Genomic DNA, 26402 nt, shown 5'->3' on the forward strand with positions numbered 1-26402 from the left:
ACTATTTAACATTTTATTTTGACTGTATATATTTTGAGTTATGCAAATTTAAACAATATCGTGGCATTTTGTTAATGTGGCCCTCTATGGATAGTAATTGATTACTCACGACCTCTTTTTTGAGGTTTTCATACCAAAATAATTATTTGATAATCGATTGTAGCTGTACTGTCGACTATAGCCTTTTTTATATTACGTGTACTATTTTTTTTTAGTACTGAGCAGCTTATATGCAGAAATTATGTGAATGTATATACATTCATTTGCATTATACATTTTAAAATATTTGACTTTTTTTGTTAATTTTGTAACTAAATACTGTTTTCTAAACAAAATTAATATTTTAAGGCTGTTTTTATAGAAGGCCACATTACCATCCATTTTTTTCTTCGAATCATTATGCAATGTCGCCACATTTTTATTAATAGTATCCTAAGTAATAAATATTTCGTAACTTTAAGTCCAGAATCGATTCGAGAACATTTTAACGAATGTAATTGTCAAGTTTTAAACTTAAATATTGATTATTAACAAAGTTATTGTGTAAAATATAACTGGGATGCTATAATACCACCTTCTCATCTATTAGATTTCTGCAAGAGTATATTCACGAGAAAAATGTCTAGTTAATTAATTAAAATTCTGATTGAAAATGGATGAATCAGAATTTTCTGGTTAAATTTATTAATTCTATTTGAGACAATTAAAATTCTGATTGATCAGAATCTTCTAGTTCGTTCATTTTTAACCAAACGTTTCTCAGTGTAGCTAAATTTTTAAATACTTTAGTAAAATTATTTTTTCCGTATGGAAAAACGTTGTTCTCGACAAGGATAGTGGACCATCGAGAATATCGCAAAATATGCGATCGAGGATCATCGAAAGTTGAATCTATCGGAGAGTGATTAAGTCCTTTGCTTATAAAGACCTCGCGAAATATTTTCATTTCGAGAACATTGCCGAGGTAGATTTTATGCGCGTGTGTCGATTGGAGACCGACCAGCTATTACAGCTCAGTGGCCTGGAGACCAACGACTGGCTGCATTATTGGCTCGGTAGGAATGCAGCATTCGATCGGCGAGGCGGTACACGCCGGAACGCACCTCGGTCGTACGAAAACCTGCCTTGCAACGTGCCTTTTAACAGCTCGGTACTGGACACGGACGGCTGATACGGACACGTCGAATCCTTTAGAATCTCGTAATTGCGCGAAATTACGTATTAATAAGCAACGGAAGTACATTGTTTGCACGTGTTCACGTGGACTTTATAACTCTTCGACATACGAATGCGCAGTTTACACGCTGAGAGATGTATTTAAATGGCGAGAATATTGTCGGAAACTCAGTTGGAAAGACATAAACGATTGTTCAGGCGTTTCCTTCGGAAACAGCTTGATTTGTTGAAATATACTTTCTAGATATGTATCTCAAATTGTTGAAACGCCTCGATATGTCCTTGAATGAAATATGTACGGAGAAAAATGTAAAATATGTGCTGGAATTCTAGTAAATTTTATGTAATTGGCAGGTCTATATAGAGACAGGCGTCCACTTAAGTAACATTTGCTTTACTTTTCTGATTAAATAAGCTATCGTCGTATAGCCATATTCACTGAAAAAAGTGATCTTGCAGTTACAGCGAAAATTATGTAAGTACGAAAAATAGCTGGAATAGGTAAATTTCTAGCAGGTACTGCGACATTGGATATATATTGCATCTAATCATATGGATGACAGAGATAGAATTTAGATTTGTGCTATAAATTCTATGCGTATGATATATAATTTTCTATCAGATACAAAAAACAGCTATAATTCTAGCTGGAGCAGCAAAATATTTTTTTGCGTGTTATAAGGTACTGTTTACATTTCGTGAAATTTTGACAGTTGTTCGTGTTTACAGTCTTGAGAATTGTATGATTTATTTTACTGTAAGGTAATAACCACTTGAATGGGTTTACTGTAATTGTAATGTTTTTATCTTGCACCTTCTGGGTATTTTTACTTTCAGGCAAATAAAGTTTCATAATTTCAGCAAAATAGCTAAAATATTTTTACTAAAGGTTTAGTAAGATAAAAATTACTCAACCATTTTTCTCCTTATATATTCCTTTGAGATTTTGTGATTTTTTAATGAAATATTTTGCATAACATGTAAAATATCAAAAAATTATGTAAAGTAATAGATATTATTTAACTGCATTAGTACTATATTAAGAAGTATTATCTAATTATAATTACAATTAAATAATATTTATTACATTATACGTGTAATTGGATTTTACCTAACTTTATAGGAAAAGACAGAAAAACGAACACATCGAGGTTTAAATACAGCTCTTTGAATACGACACGGAAGAATAGAAACTTAGAAACTATGAATAAAAATAGAGTATTGTAGTTGATGCTTGACGTAACTGAGATCTTCACTGTTTTCTACGAGCGTGAGCGAAGTCGAGGCAGCGGAAGAAGCTTTCGGTTGAAAGGTTAATGAGGAGGAACGACGTAACATGTCACGCGAAGATTAGCAGTGACAAATGATGTCCGACGTTGATTACGTCGGCGGTCATATGTCGAAGACATTCCTTACGAGTTCACTTGCATAATGTAATATTAATTTTAACCCTCGACAATATAAAATTTTTATTCTTTGTCCCGGATCTTCACATTTCAATGATTTTTATATTGTTCCAGACTGTATACACGGAAAGAAACGATTTTGAAGAAGTATCTAAAAATTTAGGTAGACGTAGTTCTGAAAATAATTTTGTTAATCCATCAAAATAATTACGTAGGACACACAAGCATGATGAGCGATGCTACAAAAAGTTTTGACATTCTAGCAACCAGTTTGAGCATCCTGTATAATTATTTTGATAGCCCAACAAAGTTATTTTCAAATCTGTATCTAAATAGCTAGATTTTTAAATACTTTAGCGAAACCGTTCTTCCCGTGTAAAAATTTGAAAAAATTCTTGCATACTTATGAAAGCTTTAACAACATCTTTTTATTACTATAGAAGTTGGATTGTATTTTACTTATTTTTTACAGATTTATTTATTACGATTCACATTAAAAAAAATCGATTGTGTCTTTAAAGTCCAACATTGTCGGCGAAGAGTTAAAGAATAAAATCTTGGCATTCCTCATTATAGCTTTATTCGACTCAGTCTTTTCTCTAAAATTCAGAATCTGCAGTCTTGTCGTTTTAAAAACATCGGAAAGAAATGAAACGCTTTTTTATTCGTTCGAAAGAGAAAATTATAGGTAGTATACAAAAAGTGGAAAAAAGTTTTAATTTACTTCTCAATGATCCATGATACAGTTTAATTTATTCATTAATAATAAGCGAAATAAAATAAGAGATAAGTATCTACGTTTCGCGTAGCGTAAAAAGCAATTTTAATTTCAATGAAAACATTTTTAATTTCGTCGTTTGCTGTTAAACAGAGAAAGAAAGAGTGAGAGAGAATGAGAGAGAGAGAGAGAGAGAGACCTTTGCACCTTTTCATACTTTCTCTCGGTGTCTTACTGTATTCTTGACGATATAGTCTTACTGTCGACTTAACGACCTTAATCCGCATTAGCTCACAAAGAAACAGATGGATCCGGAGCGAAAACGCGGTGTGTCATAATCGTGGAACGCGGACGCTGTCTTTACTCTGATTATAGCTCGATTTACGCAAACTGCTAGATTAATTAATAACGTCCGACATATGCGTGGTCTTATCTCACGAATCTTCTCGAAAGTGAGCCAGCTCACGCGTTCGCGTGAATGCCTATAGAATTCGCAGGGATTGCGCGACGTGTGACTGCCAGCATTCGCGAAACATGCGTACGTTAACAACGTGGCTCAATAATTAAAGAAATCTGACTGTTACCGTAAAATTGTACTATCAAAATTATATTATTAATTATAATATATATTAATAGATTATATTCGTTTTTCAGCGGTGTAATTAAAAATCTGACATCAGATTCTCGAGAAAAATTATTAATTTATTCAAACAATTATTTTTTTTATGAAAGAAGTCTATTAAATTTTTACTTAAAAGAATTTGCAAGTTCTTTAGAATTATTTATGTGTGTAATCCTATTTATTACTTTTTTATTTTTAAAACAAATTTCATTAATTTAAATTTTATTTGTATATATTTGTAAAAATTATATGTTTTTAAAAAACTTATTGTTAATGCAACTGGATAAAAAATTGTCTGGATAAAACAGTGTACAAAGTCTAACAAGTAATGATTAATTATATAATGTCTGAGTTAAATAATAAATCTAATGAAAGAATGGCTTATATTTAACATTACGGATATTTATATAATATCAAGTTTTTTCGAAGAAGAAAAAATCGTATTATTATAGTGTTATTCGTAAATGCATCAATTGTACATAAATTAATCGATCTGCTATGTAAAATGAAACATAAAAATTTTTATTATTCATTTTTATGACTTGTCCGCTTACAATGAATAGTAATTTTTTTTCTTTCGAGTGATTTATTGTTGAACCAGAAGAAAAATAAGGTTTATAAAAGCAATTTGTTACTTAGCTTTACATTAAGACGCGGATGGGTACATCATTTAGATATTTAAAGGCGATCGGTGCGGTGTAATGAATTTATCTGTTAAAGGTGCCCGCAGAGGCAGATCGATCTTGAATCACTCTCGAAACTAACTGGACTTTCACTCGGTCTTTTTCGCGCCAACAACGGCTCACGCGCGCACCGTTACTTTTGTACCACCGGCTGAACCGGCGGTCTCGTGGAAAGAAGTGTAATAACACAGGCAGGCAGTGATGCCGGGGCCTGAATAGAGTCTCAGCACGGGTAAAAGTTAAGAATAGACATCACAATGAGTAACATCTTTTGCGGCAATTACTGTTAGATGAAAAGATGAGGTTCTCCTTGTGATGAGCTCGAGAAATTACGAAAGTAGCTAGGTCTAACTTGCTTGCTGCAACGCTTATCTTTACATACAATTCATCCAGTTTCGTAATGCGCCGCGTGATGAAGGAAAAAGAAGCAAAAGCCGTTTCTAACGCCCCACGTGGCAATTACGTGCTTATCCCGAGCGCATCTTGGGACGATAGCGCAGTTAGACTAAATTACGTGTTATTAAAAAAACGAAATCACGTTATCATTGGCGATAAAAATAAAACATATGGCCAGACTGAATTCAATTTTGTACGTGCACTGTTATGTGCTGCAATTGCTTATGTAAAATTTTACATTATTAATCATTCTAAGCTGGAGAGGATCTATTCTTGACCTTTTTCTTGAGTAAAATTTATTATAATTCATTATAATCTTTGCTTCAAAATATGATAACATTTCACTTTAGTGGTTTCCCGTTCTATAAATGTTAACATTCTCGGAACTTTCCGAGATTATCCATTAACAAATAACGTCTTATAGTACTTTTTATCGTATTATCGACGTTGCAACCAACGTTATTTCCAAATTATTCGATAAAACTCTTATTTTCTTTTTAAATTCTAAATTCTTATTTTAAAATCGAGTCAATCCTTGTTTTTGACATCAGGAGATGACGTGTAGGTATTATTTATGACTATTTTAATAGAGAGTCATAAATGCTTGCTAAGCAAAGATCTTGAGCTCTCATTAGCTGCCTGTAGCGAACAAACTTCAACTTAACTTGTCTATATACTGAGAGAATAATGTCGTAGTATTGCGAAGCAAATGTTATTTATGACGTCTTCTTCGATATTTATTAGTTATGAAAAAAATTGATTGTGATGATAAAATATACATTTCTGTGAAACACCTATATCTCATTTATTGTAAAAAAAAATAAAATAAGTGGGTTATTTGCTACAAATAAAATTTTATTTCGCCGTGTATAAATAAGCATTTCAATGAAATAAATATATTTTTCATAAATAAATTTTTAAGTATCTTTTTCTCAGTGTATTCCATCGAATAAAGTCTAGGCAAGCAGGTAGTTATTTTATCCATTTCAATTCTGTAAAACATCACGGTACGTTTCACAATAGTGCACTAAAAAAAAATTTACCACATCTTAATAAATATTCTTTTTGAAATTTGTAAGTTATTGAATGATTAACATATATTTATTTGATACAAAAACCATTCATTTAATTGAAATTTTTTTTTCATTGAATGTATTTATTTATTATAAGTAAATGTCTACTTACAAAAAATATTCAAAAAAGTGTTTATTATGATATAGCAAATTTTTTTTCAGTATGCATGTGTATGATATATAGTTACGTTGAATATAAGATCGGGATAAATTTTTTATCCAAATCCTTTCTAAAATCCATATCCTTTGCAAAAATAAAGTTATAGGATCTCGACAATCACACAAAAATCGCGAAGGGATATGAACAATCGATTAAACAGTTTTAACTCAATTTTTTAACAGTCTTCCTCATCCTTTTCTACGTTTCTAGCTTCTCATTACAATGCACTAGGTTTACTTCCTTGGTTCTGCCGAGTTTTTCGTGTTCGACGGCCGTTTACACGCACGGCACGATCCGCTCGTTTAAGGCTGCAATTTTATAATCGCTCGGTTTGCGAATGCACAGATAGGTACGTTAGAAAGTTTCTACGTGCAGCGGTGCCGCTTACAAATTATATGTATATATATGTACGTGCGTGCAATCATATACATATTTATATACATATGACATACACGTAAAATATACACTTAAGAAAGAAGAAATGTGTGGAGCAGACGTGTTATTTCGCATTTCTTCCACGTACGGTATAATGGGAACCTCAGGAATCGGTCTAAGCGTGTATCTAACAAACCGTGTCTCTCTACTCTATTTAAACACCTATCCTGTATTCTCGATCCTAAAAAGATTTCAACGCAGCAATCAATATTTCGTCACTTCTCTTCCTCCGTTCCGCTCTCCGGTATCTATGTCTGACAAAGGGCTTCCGGTGACATGCCGGGATTTCTGCAAACGGACGGGGGTTGGAGAAAGATTTATATCCCACGGAGGGTTATATCCTATTTTGCATTGTCAACAGTAGCTGGACGATAATATCTGGCACGCGTGAGAACAGATCGACTATCTTCTACCGAGGTGGGAATTAGAGCACCGAAAGTTCCGCTGTCTGTATCCACGATACCCTAATTGCGGACGCTTTGCACCGCGCGTTTTCTTGACGTCCAATTTGTTTTCTCCTTTCTAATTTCCATCACGAAAAGATCGTGATGGAATTCTTTATTCTATAACTCTGTTCTATAACTCTTAATGATAGTAATGACATCGTTACATTGTCGTTACGCAGGTTTTGTACATGATAAAAAAAACTGCGCAACGATAATATCGTTACTGTCATTAAGAGTTACAGAATAGAGGCCCGTATCTCCCCCTTCATTCGACTTACGTTATTAATAACATCAAATTATCCTATAAAAATTACATTACCTTATCTAAGTATATATTCTCGAATTTCTACTAAAAAATAATTCTGTTTCAATCCAAGCGGTAATATCATCTTGTTTCTCTAAGATTAAAAAATATTTAGCATAAAAATCTTGGTGTAAAGCAAATGTATAACAGCTATAGCAAATATAATTATATTTATATTAAGATTGTATTCTAAAATTCACTATCAACGCTGAAAATCTATAGTTTACATTAAGTGCGTTTAATATACTTTTAGCACTGATAGTAGTGAAATTAAAAATATTCACAATACGTTTAATTACTGCAGATGCTTTGTACCGCGCGTTTTCCTGACGTCTCATTTCTTTTCTCCTCTCCCCTTTCTATCGTGAAAAGATCACCTATGGATCATTCGTGAAGGACGGAATACGTGGATTCCTCCGGAGACGACGCGAAAGAGAGTGACGCTGATGAGCATCGGTAGAGCTAAAGAAGCGAGCCATTTCCACACATCAGCAGTAAATTGTGCGACAAATTGTATGATAAATTCAACATTATATCACCTCAAAGCGCTAATGCCTGCAAAACGATTCTCTTGTGACTAACATGACTCATCCTTCCCTCATTATCCCCGTGAACTAATCGAGGCTTGCAAATTGTTCTTACAGCGAAAGTAAAATAGAAGGGAAAGACAAGCAATTAGGAGAAACCGCGAGTTTATTTTAAGAGCAAACGTTCGCTTAAATGAAGTCAAACATCGTATTCCGTGAAAATTATTTCGAGATTCATTTATAAAGAGACTTATCCTCGAGACTTCCCTAGTAGCACAATTCATCGGCGTAACATTGGCCCAACATATCCCCAATGTATGCCAACGTTTAACCAATGTTTCGCCAATGAATTGTGCTGCTCGGGTTGATACAATCTAAGAGATAGTTATTAAAAATATAGTTTCATTAATCTTCATTACTCTGAACACCATTTATGAACAACGAAGTAGTAATGATTTGCGCGGAATCTCTTGCGAGAGATTCTCGCAATCAACCTTGGACGCATTATCTGCGCGTGCTATGAATAGACGCGATTGCGCAGATAAACATTAATTAAACAATAGGAATTTTCGCGACGTTGCCCTCGGACGTTGCGTACGTTTTTCCTTGGACACTTCGCGGGAAATCCTTTCACCGTTCGCTATTTTTTCCTGCTTTCTTGCGCGGTACACCGTGTTTCTGCACGCGCGCGAGTAAATCGCGTGCGCGGTAATAAGAAGTAATGTAACTTTCCGTCCGGCCGTCTTCCCGACCGTTTCCTGGCCCGTCGCCGACGCGAATTGCGGGCACTGTACCGCGAGAACGCGTGTCTGTGTTCGTCCGTGTTACGTCCGTATTACGGGGTGATGTGTACTTCATATTACCAAGTACGCATTATCTTCGCGATCTCCGTGCCGATCCCCGTTAACGAGCGTTTCCGCTTTTCCTCTTTGGCCTCGCTCTCGGCGCCGCGCTTCTCCGTGCGGTTCATCGTTGTTACCGTCGCATCTCGATGCGCGTGTATTTGTGCGTAATTGTGTCGCTCGTCCTCGCATGTTTCCTCACGAAACAGATTGGTCAAACGTAATAAATGAAGACATATTGTCAATCCGTCCACGCGTCGTACGAGCATAGTAGAGCGTTCCGGATCAACGAAAGAAAAGCCCCAAAATTAAAGTCTTGATAAATTCAGAAAATTAAATTTTTTTAAAAACTCAGCCATATGTTAAAATAAAATACTCTTTAACTTTGGTACTTTCTAATATCCATTTCTCTATCAATGCAGATTAAATATCTTTTTCTAATTTCTAGGAATAGAAAGATAAAAAGTAAGTTAAACCGAGATTAATCTACATCAGTATTGTGATGAACATAAGCGTGTAGGAAAGTTGTGAAAGATGAATAATTTCTCATAATTCTTTTTTCTTCTAACTATAAATGAGGAGACTTAAGCTGAATCTTAGTGCTCAAATAATTTATATTTATTTAAATTTATATACAGATCCAGTTTTGAAAACTAAGAGTCGAAACAGTTTTCGGTCTTGACTTGAAACACAATTTTAATACTGAAAAAAATATTTAGTAAATTTTAATAAAAATGTGTTTAAATAGTACTAATTAAATATTTACTAAATGTAAACATATATTTATTTCGTTTAAGAAGTGTATATCAATTTATGTTTTATTTAAGTATTATTTTTTTATTAAAAATATTGATTTACTGTAAATAAATGTTTAGAAGATAGTACTATTCAAACAAATATTTATTAAAATTTAATAAATTTTTTTCAGTGAAATTAAAACTAGTGGTAACACAAATTAAATTGATAAGCAATTTAAAAATTGATTTTTCTTTTTTTATAATATATTATACATGACTTGAATGTAAATAAGTTTAATTTAGATTTCTAATCCACAGTCGATATTTTACATGGAGATATATTAAATACGTTGACAACGTTTGTTATTGAGCTTTTTAAGCTTTTACGACTTGATGAGGAACATTTGCATATATAAATAGTCCTACATGTTAATGATGACCTTGTTACGCTTTAACATAAAAATACTTTTTTCTCTTGAGTAACGTCAATCTAACTAATGAATGCGAATCTCCGACACTTCTTGATATGTAAATGCTTTTGATACATGCGTCTTATCCATCGCGCATAAAATCGATCGAATCGTGAGGCGAACGTAACGTATATTAATTTTCGATGATGTTGCAAAATCGTAACGTCACGGTATTTTCAGGGTCATGGACGTCGTGTTTTTGATCAGATTTACATGCATTTAATCTATAAAATATATACGTATTGAAATATATGCGTGTATGCATATATTATATATATACATATACACACACACACACACACACACACACACACACACAGAGTACTAAGTAAGCTAAAAGATTTTAAGGAGTGATTTCTTACAAATTCAGAAGATAGAAACTTCATATAATCATGTGACCGAAACGGCTTAGTTTCAAAGATATAGAGAGTGTCAAAGTTGAGAAAGAAAAATTTTGAAAAACATTAAATTATTTTGAAACTTTGTACATATTTTTTCATCAAAATAACTCGAATAGTTTTGGAAATTATTGGAAAAAATGAAATTTTATGATACCCTATATCTTTGAAACTAACCGTTTTGGACGTATGGTCATATTTTCGTCTTGATTTAGAGAGTGTGAGGAATCATTTCTTAAAATCTTTTATTGTGCTTAGTATACACTGTATATACATATCTATATCAACTTCTTCTATTTTATTTTTAATTCTTAAATATTCTTAAATGTTCTTTCTTAAATATTTCTTAAATATTTTTTTATTTAATAGGTTTAATTCAATAATTCAAGATTATATTTTCTACAAACAACCCAGAAATCGAGGGGGTAACCACTAGCTGAAATATTGTTCCACAGATTACATGATTTCATATGATTTCATCTGATTACAAATAATTTTTTCCACTACATATGAAATAATTTGGTAAAATATACGATTTTATTTAATATTATACAATGATTCTCGTGGTTGCATATGTAATTATCGAATTATACATAGAGATTTCATATGAATTTTATAATGATTTCGAGGACCCTGTCCCACGATTATATTAAGTGGTTACCCCCTCGCCAGAGATTCAATATTAATAATTGTAATATAACTATACATATTATATAATTACTATATGTAATATAATAACTATATATATAACATAATTTATTAATTTAATAACTTTAATGAGAATACTTTCATCCAAGAATGTAAACGGAAAGATTCTTATACTTCCGTATTGGATTTCAATCTCCACCGTGTTTCACAATAATGACATAAATCATACCGCGTGTTTAATAGAATGTTAATCGATTATCGCGTCGCGACGGCCGGGGTTGCGGGGAAATACAGCCGATTATGCTACACGCGTCTTTTTGCGGCTGGCGCTACTTTCCTTTCCCGGCGCGCGACGCGGCGTGTCGTTACGTAGACGATTCCGCCTCCCCTCCCCCCCCGCGAGGAGACAAGAAAATAGAAAAATTCTGGCAGAGCGAATCTCACGCGCGTACGTGCGTGTACGTGCGCGTGCACGCGTGTGCATGTGTATGCGCACGCGAGTAAGGATTACGACGATCGATAAGGAGCGTAACTTTCTTCCCACGAGAGAGAAAGAGGCACCGAGTCAGCCGCCGCGCGTTTCGATCGCGATTATTACGGCGAGCCGAGAGGAGGCTGTAAGACTTTCTTCGCTTGGGTCCCCGTCCGTCGCACGCGCTCCGTCGAGCGCGGCGCACATACGCCGACCATTATTACCGCCTCGCTTCATTAAAGTCTCCACGGCTGACGCATCGTGTATGCACATTATACGTACACACCTACACCGGACGTGTATGTGCATCGTCGCGCAGCGCACGTTGGCATGAATAACGTGTGTATTTATCGCTAACGACGTTAATGCAGGTGTGCGGGCCAACGATTACGCTCTAGATCACGCGGTATCGATTTTGCTGCGTGGAAATTTAGAAAGCGGTGACCGGCTGCACCGCGCGGCTACCGAAAGCGCGTGCGTTGCAAGATTCTTTTATGTTGAAAGAATTCGGACGGAATGCCGTTTTGAGATAGCTGAGCTATCGGCGGTAACGATAACGATAGCGTTGATACATGATGGAAGCCATAAATAGTCATTGTTATGCTCATTCTACAATTACGTAATCGTAATTGTTGATAGTTGATTTTGTAAAAATTTATCAATTACAGTCGAATATTCTCCTATTTGATTGTTATTATAGTTAATTCTTACGCTATTATAGAAATGAGCATTTATGTCGAATACATGTTAGAATTGAATCTTGTGTAAGTCTTATTTAATAATGATATCGCGATACGTAAGGAGAAAAATTTTATCGAACGGAGAACGAGAAAAAAATAAAAAAAGCTCTATAATCGCAATAAATAATTGACTTGCTTGAATTACGAAATTTAATTTAAGCAATCGTTACGTTAAATATTTAGGCAGCGACCGCAGATATAACCAGTTTTGTCTCTTAAGTTTTGCTTTCTTTTTATTTATATCGCAGCGAAAGAGTCCCATACATATACAACACATAATAATAATAATAATAATGACAAGTAAGGTGCAAATTTAACTCTTCTTTGGTCAAATTAGAGTCGATTGTTTTATTATAAATTCTGGTGAACATCAAATTTAAATTAGAGGTGTGCGAATAGTTCAAATTTGAATTGAATTAAATTGAATTACAATGGATGCGATTCAAAATTATTTTCAAAGCTAAGAGAAAAATTTCGAATCATCGATAATTAGATTTTAAATCCATCACCTATTTTATTTGTTCTATTTAAAGGAGAGTTGTAATACCGATTAAAGCTATAGTTCTCACTTCCATTCTAACGATAGAACGGATGTTTCATGGATTCCCGCGAATCATGGACGTTTATTTAAAAAAAAATCTGGAACATTATTGAAATACTTTATTACTTTTAAATTAATTTTTAATATAAATACGAGAAAATTTCATTCAAGTTCGATTCATTTTCAAATTAAAAAAGTTTCGATTCGATTCGATTCGACGTAAAAATTTCAAATTCGATTTGATTCTATTCGATCTTACATCTTGATTCGTATATCTCTAATTTAAATCTGGAAGAAATAAATATAAAATATACTCCGACTTTTATGATAGTAAAAACTTGTTTAAAGCTTTCACAAGTATATACGAATTTTTTTAGATTTTTGTACAGGCCGGAGGAATATAAAAATCTGCACTAAAGTTTAGAGAACCAATTTGCTGACGGAAGGTGTAAAATTCCACATGGTGGATGGAGAGGTATAATTGTCCTCGATATGCTTTATGTTTTTCATACCATTACTTACTTTTTCAAGTTTCACAACAATTGCATTAATGAAGAGTACTATGTGATTTGAATTTTAAATTTTTTTTTTGCTATCATTCTTAATAACATTGTTAATAACAAAGCCGCAACTTCTAAGCAACGTGTGAAATTTCGAAATATTTACATCCTGTACTTTTCTTAAGAAGTCGTACGAAATTCTTTTCGTATACGAAAACCTTGAACCAGTAATTCTTCTGAAAGGTCACAATTTTACATTTATAATATTTTTCACTGTTCTTGTATAAGCACGCGTATGTATGTCATGTTATCGAGGCTTCTGATCCAAGTTGCCTTAATTAATCGGTAATAAAAAGTCGACTTGCCATGATAATCGGCACCGAAAAAAGAAACAACGGCGAACCATATTCGTATTATAACTCGTATATGGTGTTTGTAAGGTCAATCTTGTGACGTCAATTGACGCATTGTACGTGTGCCTCGCATAATTAATTCATCGTTATACTTCAGAATTCTCTTCCATGCCCAATGCAAACTCGCCAAGCCTTGAAAGAACAGAATTAACTTTCAGTTCTTAAAACCATGCACGTTCCTCGCCTTCGATCGATTCGCTCGTCGTGATCTTTCCATGAGTTCGTCTCGTTCTCACGATTCGTTCGCCGAATCGTGCATCGTCTAAAGTTTAGACTCTAAATTATGCTTAATACTTAGAAAGTTCTATTTGTCCGACTATCACTAATATTATGATCAGTATTATTAAGTTAATTTATATTTTTGTAAGATTGATGTATAGAATTTAGTTACAATTTTGAAAAGATTATAATTTCGAAAATGTAGCGAATTCTAAAAAGAAAAATACTGTTTTTTAACGTAAAGAGAAATAAGAAACGGATAAAATTTATTTTTTTATATTTTTTACGGATATAAATAAATAGAAATTAAAGACATTTTACATTATATGGTCTGCAGAATATTATTTTATAAAATATTGCAAGTTATACTTGAATGCATAATAATGCAGTATAGGGTATAGCGGGGTAATTTGAATAATTTCAAACATTTTAAACAATTTCTCGAAAAATAATAATTTTATCGTTTCTTTGAATATGTAGCGGAAAATTCACATATTTAAGGAATATTTACCCAAACTATAAAATATTAATCTTTAAATATTGAGGTATAATGCCATTATCCGATTTCCCCCTACAATTTTAATGAAACTCAATTTTAAGGGGCAATTTGAATATCTTAAAGGATAATTTGAATAATATTGAAAATAAACATTAAAATTACAAGAAAAACCAAATTTTGTATTAAAATACTTAAACTCATCCATAATTAAATCCTGTTTACATACTTTCTATGTTTTATAAAAGCTTAAGAGAGAGAAAACAGGATATGTTCTTATAAACTGCAGTAACAACCGAAATTCCATTACCTACCTTGCTTAATATAAAACTCTCCATAGACTCTCTCTCTCTCTCTTCCAGATACACAGATATCTTTTCAAACCTACATGAATATGAAGAGTACAGTATCTTCTTTGTTACTAACCCCAAATATAAAATATGGCGTCTCAAATTTTTTTGAATTTTCTCAATCGTCGAGTATGTTGCAAAGTATTCGTTCGGTTTCGTGCGACTCAAATTCGGTCATTAATTAAATCGACTTATGTTTTTTTTTTTAAGATTGAGAGCTGTAATTTTAACAAAGCAACGAAAATGTAGCGTTCTAAAGAAACATTTTTCAACATAGACAGATATAAGAAATAGATAAAAAATTGATTCTTTTTTTATTTTTAATGGATATAAGTAAACAGAGATTGAAAACATATTACATTATGCAGTCTGCAGAATATTATTTTACAAAATATCGCAAGTACTTGAATGCATAATGTACTATAATGCACCTCGATCGTCGAGTACGTTGCGAGGCATTCGTTCGATCTCGTGCGACTCGAATCCGTCATGCGAAGACATCCTTTCTCCTATAAGAACGAAGCTATTACATGACGACGAGGTCGCTTATTGCGCATGCAGTCGATGCGCGTGTATGGTTGTCGACCACCGACTTCGCGTTTGTCAGGAGAACAACATTTTGAAGTTGTCATGGTCTTGTTCGAACAAGGACGAGCGATATATTGCCCTTCTATAGGATGTTTGCAAGATCGTCGAGGCCGCTTTATCCCTCGAGAAACGTTTTATCAGGAAAAAATACAAGTAATGACATTTGTATCAAGTTGCAATTTCGTTAAAAGATGTTAAAACTTTTGACCGCGATGTCAGCGGGAACGTGTCCGAAGGCAACCCTGGCAATAAAAATTATCTGTAATCGTCTGTCCGCGTTTTGCCGATCGATAATTACGCGCGATGCAATATCCGATGTCTCGAAGCGAATCGTGCAATTTTTCGACGGGTTAATAATACGCCCGTCTCCCTCACCCTCATCTTCGTCCCTGCGCTTCTCCTTGTGCAATCAATTGTCTTTGACATTCAATATTGCTGCAAAACGCGCGCAGTAATTTTTATTCCCTTCCTCGTGATCGCATCCGAAAGGGAAATTTAACGGATGAAATGTTAATTTTCTTTTTCCCTCAATATACCGCATTTTGAGACTTGTTCACATGGACCACTCCTGCCGGGTCATGTGCGCCGGACGTTGCAAAGTGGAATCATTCGTTCTGAAGGCCGCGGTCCCGCCCGGCATATCATTCTACGTGACTGAAAACGTAAATGGCTTTTTAGCCAAACAATCGGTCATACACGGCACACAAAGAGGTGTCGCAAGATCTCCGGGACAGTTGATTTTTACGCTTATGCTGTTTTTCACGTGTAATCACGACAGGGAATGCCGCACGATTCCTAATTCAGCGCACTTGCGTAAATGCGCTTTGGTAATCACGTGTTCCTTAAATGACCGGATTTCTGATTATATTACTTGAAAGTTGATTCGACGCCCTAATAGCACACTTTATTCGAGGGACGTTCTGGCGAACGTTCTTAGGACATAGAGATATTCTCTGAATGTTCTTTGGAACGTCTCTTGGAGATCTGTGCTATTGGGGCGTATAGTCTACACTTTTTATGAATAGAGACCAAAGTTCTAAGTCCGAAATTTTGCATTAATCGTTAATAAATAGCATTTCCTCTAAGCAAAAAATCTCACATAAATCAGGCGCGTGTATTTTATAGCACATTCATCTAAAATGAAGACATAAGAGCTGTGATAAAAAATTAATTCCTCCATAGAAAATTCTATTATAATAACTCGAATAGCCATTCAAAATAAGGGAAAATAGTAAGATACTAGTTGCACTTATTTAGTTATTTGTTAGAAATTTGTCATTTGCGTGCTATCGTAGGGTTATGCGTGCATGTCAGTACATGCAAGACATTCTTCTAGTATTAAAAGGATTGCAATGAAATCCAGCACCTTATAGTTATACGAAATTTCTCTATTTTATAGAATATCTTCTTGAAGTTGTATATAAATGGAAAATCCTCTGACACGGAAGCGCTAAACAGCAGAATATTTTTTTGGGTGTTATATAATCATATACATATATGCATCGTTAATCATAATAATATATGTGCAATTTTTTTATTTCTTCAAACTTTTTGTAAAAGAAAATTATTCTTTTAATTATTTTTTGTCTTCTCTTATTATGATTGTTATTATTTTTGTACAAAACAAAAATTTTACAAAAGAAAGAAATATTTGGACAATATATAATAATATATTTCAATATATAATAATATATATTTATATATATTCTTATATATTATACATAAAAAATTTTTATCAGGGAATTCAAAATAAGGGAAAATAGTAAGATACTAGTTGCACTTATTTAGTTATTTGTTAGAAATTTGTCATTTGCGTGCTATCGTAGGGTTATGCGTGCATGTCAGTACATGCAAGACATTCTTCTAGTATTAAAAGGATTGCAATGAAATCCAGCACCTTATAGTTATACGAAATTTCTCTATTTTATAGAATATCTTCTTGAAGTTGTATATAAATGGAAAATCCTCTGACACGGAAGCGCTAAACAGCAGAATATTTTTTTGGGTGTTATATAATCATATACATATATGCATCGTTAATCATAATAATATATGTGCAATTTTTTTATTTCTTCAAACTTTTTGTAAAAGAAAATTATTCTTTTAATTATTTTTTGTCTTCTCTTATTATGATTGTTATTATTTTTGTACAAAACAAAAATTTTACAAAAGAAAGAAATATATGGACAATATATAATAATATATTTCAATATATAATAATATATATTTATATATATTCTTATATATTATACATAAAAAATTTTTATCAGGGGTAAAAATTTATATAGATATCGATTTGAAAATAATTTTGTTTGGACCAAAACAATTATGTAGGACATTCAAATTAGTTGCTAAATGTTAAAATTTTTAGCAACACTTGTTATCAATACTTAAATATTTTACATAATTAATTTGATAATTCAACAAAATTTTCATTTGTATTGAGTTAAATTTCAACAAAACGGTTCTTTCCTACATTTTAGAAAAAAATTATACCGATATTAAATAAATATTCTTTTCGCACAAATAATTTTTGGTTGGAAATATTAATTATATCTAGAGTCAAACGCTTGATTGTAATCTCGTATGTGAGCATACATGATCTTATGTGCATACCTACGAGATTACATGATTTGGCTTCTCGCGTATGTCCCAGTTGGTCACTCGCAGTTAACACGCTATTGTTCCATAGGCGTAATGTACGGAATTACGATGTGCATCGCAACTGTACATCGCGCACCATTCACGAAGTTAGACGGTGCTAAGTAGGGAATGGAGGTCAAGTACTCGAAAACGCATGGTTGCACGGTCGCAACACCTCGGAATAAGAGAAATTCCCTCGCTCGAGTTTACGCCACGGCGAGCAAAACGTAGCTAGCAAGCAAGAATTACGGTCTCGAGGAAAAAAAAACGCAAGATGTTTTGAAAATGTTTGTTTGTGTTTCTCATCGCGATAATGATTATTCGCATTTTTCTTTATTTTATTTTGACTTTATACTTACCACTTGATAGCACGATCCAATTCCGAAGAAGATAAAACAATTCGCATTTTTACGTATTTTAATCATAAAGTAGAGGAAAGTACCGATACTGACATAGGTCTCCTAAAGCGACATCCCCTTATTTCTTAGAAACTAACCTTTGCACCTTATTAATACTAATAAAAATGTGATCTGTTTAGCTAATTAAAGAAGTACAAACTCATAATTTTCATATATTTGTGGCTTATTTTTATACCAAATCAGCTAAAAACAAATTCTATGAATCCGAAAAGAAAATTCTTACGGTGTTCTTTTGCAAATTGCGTAATTAAAATAATAGTGACTGTATTATTGATAATATTATGTCATTTTAAATGTTTATAGTTTCATAAATTAGTTTTCTTTACATAATAGGATATATCTTTATTTATAGAATAGAAATGTTGGCATTATTGCCTACTATATCAGTTTTGGAGCCTATTTTGTCAGACGCTCATTTTTGCATAACTTACGAAAAACTTAATTATTGCAAAATTGTAAACATTTTATTATTAAAACTGCTTATACTATCTGATAGAAGACACTTTTTAGTTTGTATTTATGTTTTGTGAAGATGTATTTTTACCTTTTGTTTAAGAAATATTGTCTAAAAACACAAAGTGATATGTCGATATCGATGACCTTCCTTTATTGCCTGGAAAAATAGGAATTAAGTTGAAAAATTCACAAGCGCTGAGTTTTTTTATTCTTCTAACTAGGTATAATGACTAAAGTCTGCATTTGATAAGTCGGAAATGATGTAAGATGAACACTCAACAAGAAAAGCAAATAAGAAAACATTTCAGAATTATTTGAGGTCTAGAGAATTAATATCGCTTCATAAATTTCGAGAATCACGATTATTTACGCTTCCGGTTTCACCTTATATTGCGATCTGAACACATCCGGTTCCGTTATTTCTTTCAATATAAAAAGATGCAACCGCAACCATGCAAAAATTATCATCCTGCGGGACTGTGAAGTAAATACGCTCGCGCGCGCGTGAAAAGCAGGAAAAGAAAAGTCAGAACAAACGGGGGTAAAGAAGGGGGGATGAGAGTCTCGCATTTCTTCCGTTAGATGCGAAACTGCGAACGCGACTTCGACTTGCACGGTTCTACTAGAAAGCGAGACCGATGTACGCGCGCGTGATGTATCAGGCGCCCGCGCCGGTCAGCTTTCTTCCGCTTGCATGTCGCGTAGGCGGTGGTTTTGTAATTTCATTGTGAGGGACGAAAAGGAACGCGATATATCGACGTGATAATGGACCCGCAGGCCTCACGAATAGGGTTACCACATCTGAGTCACAAGAAAATAAAGAGAGAGAGAGTACACTGAATATTTTATAAAAGAAGATGATGATTCGGGGGTGGAAGGAGAGTGTATCATTTTTTATGCGTTAAATTTAGGTATTTAATGAAATAAAAATTTTACGAATAATTTTATTGACAATTCTTATTAATATAATTTTATAAATATAGAATTTTAATTAATGATTAGAAATTTAAAGCCTATTCTACAATTACGTAAGCGTAGTTGTAAGTGGTTGTAAGAATTGGCCAATCATAGTCGAATATTCTTCTCGCATTCGGCTGTGAATTTTTACAACTACAACCACTTACCAACTACGCTTATGCAGTTGCAAAATAGAGGCTTTACGACCTCAAAAAGAGTATGTACATGTACTTTTAAAAAAGAGTACGGCTGATAATTCTACTCGGAAAACAAACAATGCAATTGACGATCATACGAAGGACGTAAACATTCTATGAATCTAATGAAGATCTAACAATGAGATTTGTTAATGTATTTATACAGCAGCTGTTAATTGTAGATAATTACGCAAAAAATCGTTATATTATATAAATGCATTAAAATGAAGAACCTATATAGCTATTAATATTGAATATTTATTTAAATTTATCTAAATTAGTAAGAGATATTAAATATTGAAGAAATAATTAAATAATGAGAAATATTTAATATTGAGAAATATTGAATGATTCTTGAAATAATGAATTTTTTATGAATTTACTTAAATTGGTAAGAAAATTAAATATGTGTTTAACATTAATCTAATGACAACTAATCATGTGAGGGACACAACGTCGCGTCGCGTGAAATTTATGTAATGGCTGACTTCGCCATGAAAATTGTATTAGTACGTAGATGTTTATTGCTAAACAGTTATAATTGCCCGCAAGTGTGATACTTGAGAATCAAACAAAATTCACGATTTGACTAATGAGGTGAAGGTATTGGACATGCTAAGACTCTTTTTGGTATAAATAGCCGAGAAGGATAAATTTCTCAATTCTTTATATTTCCTAATTCTTCGTGCAATCAAGGCACGCATATATTAAAAGATTTTACATAGATAAAATCAAAGATATATATTTAATTTAAAATATCAAGAGATTTTACATTTGATTTAAACAGATTAAAAATAAAAGTAATACGAAATTTAAAGACATAAATAAAAAATAATAAGAGATACTATATATTTTATAATTAAAAAAAGATAGGAAAGATATATTTCTTACATTTATACGCCTCATAAAATTCCTCTGATGGTCCTGATAACTTTTCATCTTGTCATCGTTTTACGCATAATTTTAAATCTTCAACGTGAAATAATTGATATTATAATATCTACATTCTTACGAGTCTTTCATCCCGAATCTTCGATTCTCGATTTAGCGTTACATCTTTTTGATTAACCGGTTGCCAGACACTTGCTTACCGCAAGTAACTGCAGAACGTTAAGTGTACGGTCGCATAAGTGCATAAATAATAACACGCAACACATACGCGAGGAACGGACCGTACATAAGGGTAAATATTTATGAGAAAGGTGCAAAATGCTTACAACTGGTTTACATTTAGCGATTCTTTCGTTCTTAAACTCATATTAGACTACGAGTTGACACTTACGATTGATGGTTGCTCGGTTCTATTTCAACCAATCACAATGGACTCGTTGCATCGTGCACTGAGAATCCTATTATTTATGTTATCAGAAACAAGTAAAATGGAACAACAATCAAACTTTTTGCTTCAAGTAAATTATTTCATTGCATCAATCAAGGATTTATTTGTCCATATCCAAATAAGAGATCAATTGATTCAATTAAATGGGGTTTTCAGTGTAGTTAGCTGAAACAAAATCGAGGTAACCGTTAATCCTAATCGTCGATCCAGTTTGATACGGTCATTAGAAGGGACATAAAGTTTATCCAGGATATAATACGCGATATTATATGTGTGGCGACGGGAAGGAAGACGACCGTTTCAAGGAGATGTCGCATAAGGCATCTTTTTTCAAAACCAGCTGTCCTTGTTCCTTTTTGTGTTTGACTCCTATTAATCGAGTCGATCGTTAGGTCGACAACCTCGATCGAAGGTCGTTAGGTCGTGACGTAAGTACATTCATGATTACCTCGAAAGATAATCGTGTTACTCGTTAATTACTCCAGGTCCCCAGAATTGCTATTTCTGATACAAAGTGTAAAAATGAAGGATCATGATAAGAACCGACAGAAATGGAATAAAAATGAACAGAAGTTCCGTATCTTTGTAAATTATATAATAAATTAATTTTGCCGTTTCTATGCTCTCCTTAGACTTTTTGCATTGATTTCACGAGTATATGTAACTACAGGAATAAATTCTTAAAACGCAATGCTTTGCGGTTGTTAAGGCTGCCGTTACTTCAACAATACCGCATGAAATCACGAGTCCAGAAACGAGAAACTTTTTCTTATTTCATGCAATATACATCGAAATAAATTAATTTTGTACTTTGACTACAATAGCTACAAATATAACGAAAATTCTGAATTCTTTTCTATTTTTACTTATTTTAACCTACTAATTCTCACAATTTTTAATGCGAATTCCGTTCAGCGTTAAAAAAAAAGCAAAGCGCACTTCTAACTAACGGCAGTGACTCATCTTTCCTTCCTCTTCCTCAGGGGCGGCCGTTTCGTGCGGAGTCTTGCTAATAATCCTGGCTGCCGTTCTGGCGGTTCTATTTCCGAATCTCATCAACTTAATCCTGGACAAGGAGCTTGCGATACGAGAGGGCGGACGCGCGTACAAATTCTGGAAGCAGCCGCCGGTCGTACCACGTATGCAAGTTTACATCTACAATGTGACGAACGCTGACGAATTTTTGAACAACGGCGAGAAACCAGCGCTGCAGGAGCTGGGTCCGTACGTTTACGAACAACGTTGGGAGAAGGTGGATATCAAATTCAACGATAATGGAACCGTCACCTACAAAGTCAAGAAGACATTCATCTTTAATTCAGTAAGTCTTGTTTAATTAATGGTACAGCAATAATGTTAATTGAAAACTCTCACTCTTCGTTTAAATAAAGTTTGATGTTTTTTATTTACACTTAGATAGCTATATCAATATTGATCTTTTAATAAACGTTTAATTTTCTCGTTGAAATTATAATTTGTTAAAATTTATATCTTTCCATATGGAAATTGCAATTTTTTTAAACTTATATCGTGTATCTTTTAATTAATCGTTGCTTTATACAAAATATGAACATATACCTATATTTAACTTTCTTATATATATATATATATTTAACTTTTTATATAAATATGTAAATATCTAATGCTTAGCTTTCTTTTCACGCGAACATTTTCCAAGGTGGTCCATTAAAACAGCTGAGACCGAGACTGAGATATTCTTTTTATAAGAATCATTTGATTAGTATTCAAGACAATGCGCGTCTTTAAAGCATAGGATGTATCACGATCTTTGATTGTTCGTTTATTCGAGAAGCACGGGAACAACGTCGGCTAAGAAAAAAAATACCAGTGAATCCGCGTTGAATGACAATCGAAGGCGTCACGTCGCCTCCAGGTTTATTTAAATCCGTCATAGCCGCGTTTCCTCTGTCGACTTGCGGCTGCACGGCTACTCTTGCTCGTGCATCGAAATCACTGCCGCGACTTTCTACATTCGTCGTTTCAGAGAAACGTTTCCACGGCGTAGTCAAGTGTATTATCGTATAACTTGGCGACAAGAAAAACAATATGTACACGGACCGTTCTTGCTTCGAGAGAAAATTTATGGAAGAAAATATTTATTATGCGGATGCTTTGTAACGGCTCGCGGATTAATGTGGATTTTTATTCTTTGCCTGAACGATCTCTGTTTCTTTCGCAAATTATTTTATTTATCGTGCATTATTACGTATTCTTTTCTGTTATTATCTTTGTTTTTTATTTAATTGTTTTTATTCCATTGCGTTGTTTTTCCTATGCGCGTGACTTATATATTTTGTGTAACTTTTTTTTTTAAATTTTATATAATAATACGCTATATCAGCTATAATAATACGCTATATCTTTTATTAATTATTTTTATCGTATGTGTGTGTATGTTAATTCTTAATGTACACGATTGAGTCATTCGCGTTCTGCATATTCTTTTCTTTGGAAATCTAGAAGCATTAAGTAATTAGTTATAATATTTATATAGAACTTTTTTACATAAAAAATTAGTGTGTCTTAAAGACACGCTAATAGTGTGTAATTTGCTCATTATTAAATTAATTATGAATTATTGTAGTTTTAATTTTGTTTGTTTGAAATTAATATAGGAACAGTTACTTTATCGTGTTTAATAAAAGTCTGAAAAATCATCGTATGTACTAATCAGTCGCGACTTGATCAGATTTTCATTTTCTTTCTTTTCTCATCAAAATGTTAGGATCTGTCATCCGGTTCCGATGATGATTTGGTGGTCGTGCCGAACGTTCCTATGCTATCGGCTACCAGTCAGTCGAAACACGCCGCTCGTTTCTTGCGATTGGCGATGGCGTCCATCATGGACATTCTGAAAATCAAGCCGTTCGTTGAGGTATCGGTCGACCAGCTACTTTGGGGTTACGATGACCCTCTGCTCAAGCTGGCCAAGGACGTTGTGCCCAAGGAACAAAAGCTGCCGTACGATCAGTTCGGTCTGCTTTATGGCAAGAACGCGACCGGGACGGATCTGTACACGATGTTCACAGGCAGTACCGATATCACCAAATTCGGATTAATGGACAGGTGGAACGGCAAGGACGCTCTCGGACACTGGACCACGAAAGAATGCGACTCCATCATGGGCACCGATGGCAGTATATTCCCGCCTCATATCACGAAGCAGACCGTGCTCAAGGTCTTCGAGAAGGATCTCTGTCGGACGTTGCCGCTGGTTTATCAGGTTTGTGTTTTTTTGTTGGTCGTTCTTAATTATTCAACTGATACGACCAGAGGCGTTTGATAGCCTTTTCAGACTCCGATTTAATAATTTTTCAAGGTGGTAAAATATGAAAGCAGGAGATTATCGAAAAAAATCATTTCTGCTTTTGTTTACATAGTGTATCATTTATCTATATAATTTAATAACATAATGAATAACATATATAATTAATAATATTAATATCTTGACCAATATCTTGATTATATCAAATTTTTTAGTATAAAAAAATTGATATAATCACGTTTCACATCGCTTAGAGTTTTTAGTTTTGTTTTTAACCTCACACGGAGAAAAATGTAAATTAATGTGTGTTAGAATTTTAATAAATTTTATGGAATTAAAAGATCCATACAGAGATAGGCGCCCATTTATGTAAAATTCATTTTACTTTCCTAGTAAAAATGAATCGTCGTATAGCTATACTGTAAGGTACTTTTTACATTACGTAAAGTTATAAATTTTATGCTACTGTATTGAATATTATGAAATTTACTTTATCAACGAGTATTTTTTGCTGTAACGCTGATAAAATTACTTTACTGCGCTGTAAAAAAATATAAGTGTTTAAAGTCTGAAGATTTATACGTGTTTACAATCTTGAGAATAAAGTATGACTTGCTCTTCTGTAAAGTAATAATCATTTGCATTTTATTATCATTGTAATATTTACCTTATAACTCTCGATATTTTTACATTCAGATACAAATAAAGTTTGTCATAAGTTTGGCAAAAATAACCAGAACATTTTTACTATAGTCTTGTAAGACAAAAATTATTCAACCATTTTTTTCCGTGTAAGTTGTGCTTTTACTTATTTAATAGGGCAGTACTAATTTTACTAATATGAGTCAATGCTTCCAATAAAGTATTGACTTTGGCCATCAAAGAAAATTTTTTTTCTAGCGCGAAGTAATAGCCACCGGAGGCGTTCCTGGCTACAGATTTGCCCCGCCGACGAATGTCTTCACCTCGGTAGAAAATATGCCGTCGCAGCAGTGTTACTGTCCAGCTGGACCACCGTGTGCACCGGAGGGCACATTCAACGTCTCCCTGTGCCAGTACGATTCGCCAGTTCTCATCACTTTCCCGCATTTCTACCTTGGTAAGTGTACGTAACCCGCGGTTTCTGGCCGCATCGACGAAACCTCATTTACAAATTACTGTCGTAATGAGATTCGAAACGCGCGCGCGAGATATTTTTATTTATTGCCAATTATCGTACTTATCAGAATTACTTGCGATATCTTAAAGTTAGATGATATATACATCAAGATGATGCGAAATGATTGAGTAACGCATAGCAAGTATCGCGTCTTGTTTTTGCCGTAATTATTATTATTATTATTATTATTCCTAGGATTTATAGTGAGCAATTACGATCTCTGCTACTCATGGAACGCTATACACATCATACGATACTTGACGTAACGTATCGTGTCATGAATCTCTGACACTGCGAATCTAAGCATCGTTCGGGTCGATCGTTACGCGATCAATCTCTTGCGTGTATGTAAAAGTGTATCGTCTTACGTAAGCGCAACACATAATTTGCTGGGAATTATTTTCTTAGCAGATTATCGCGATAAGTCTATTTGCGTCGTATATGCAACATACCATGCATTTCCTTCCTCCCGTCGCCAACGCTTCTCATCCATGTGTCTGCGATCGCTCGTCACTACTTCCTGGTCGCTGTCAAGCGGATCAATTTTTCATCCTTTTGCGCCCACGTGTCTTCTTTTCTTTACGTA

The 26402-nt window shown here is 33.6% G+C and overlaps 1 protein-coding gene across 3 annotated transcripts in view; it reads left to right on the forward strand.

The window, feature by feature from the left end:
- emp (epithelial membrane protein) overlaps nucleotides 1-26402 on the forward strand; it is a 45244-nt gene that overhangs the window by 11243 nt on the left and 7599 nt on the right. For 2 of the 3 annotated variants that reach the window (XM_018459719.1, XM_018459718.1), the window contains exons 2-4: nucleotides 22355-22692; nucleotides 24118-24615; nucleotides 25558-25756. In XM_018459719.1, coding sequence (XP_018315221.1) covers nucleotides 22355-22692; nucleotides 24118-24615; nucleotides 25558-25756 — 1035 coding nt within the window. Of the gene's footprint in view, nucleotides 1-7723; nucleotides 7921-22354; nucleotides 22693-24117; nucleotides 24616-25557; nucleotides 25757-26402 lie in introns of all 3 variants that reach the window. The other variant, XM_018459720.1, reaches the window with a different exon arrangement.

The sequence above is a fragment of the Mycetomoellerius zeteki genome, unplaced genomic scaffold (genome assembly GCF_001594055.1).
Source record: "Mycetomoellerius zeteki isolate Tzet28-1 unplaced genomic scaffold, Tzet1.0 scaffold85, whole genome shotgun sequence".
In the NCBI taxonomy this organism is placed as follows: Eukaryota; Metazoa; Arthropoda; class Insecta; order Hymenoptera; family Formicidae; genus Mycetomoellerius; species Mycetomoellerius zeteki.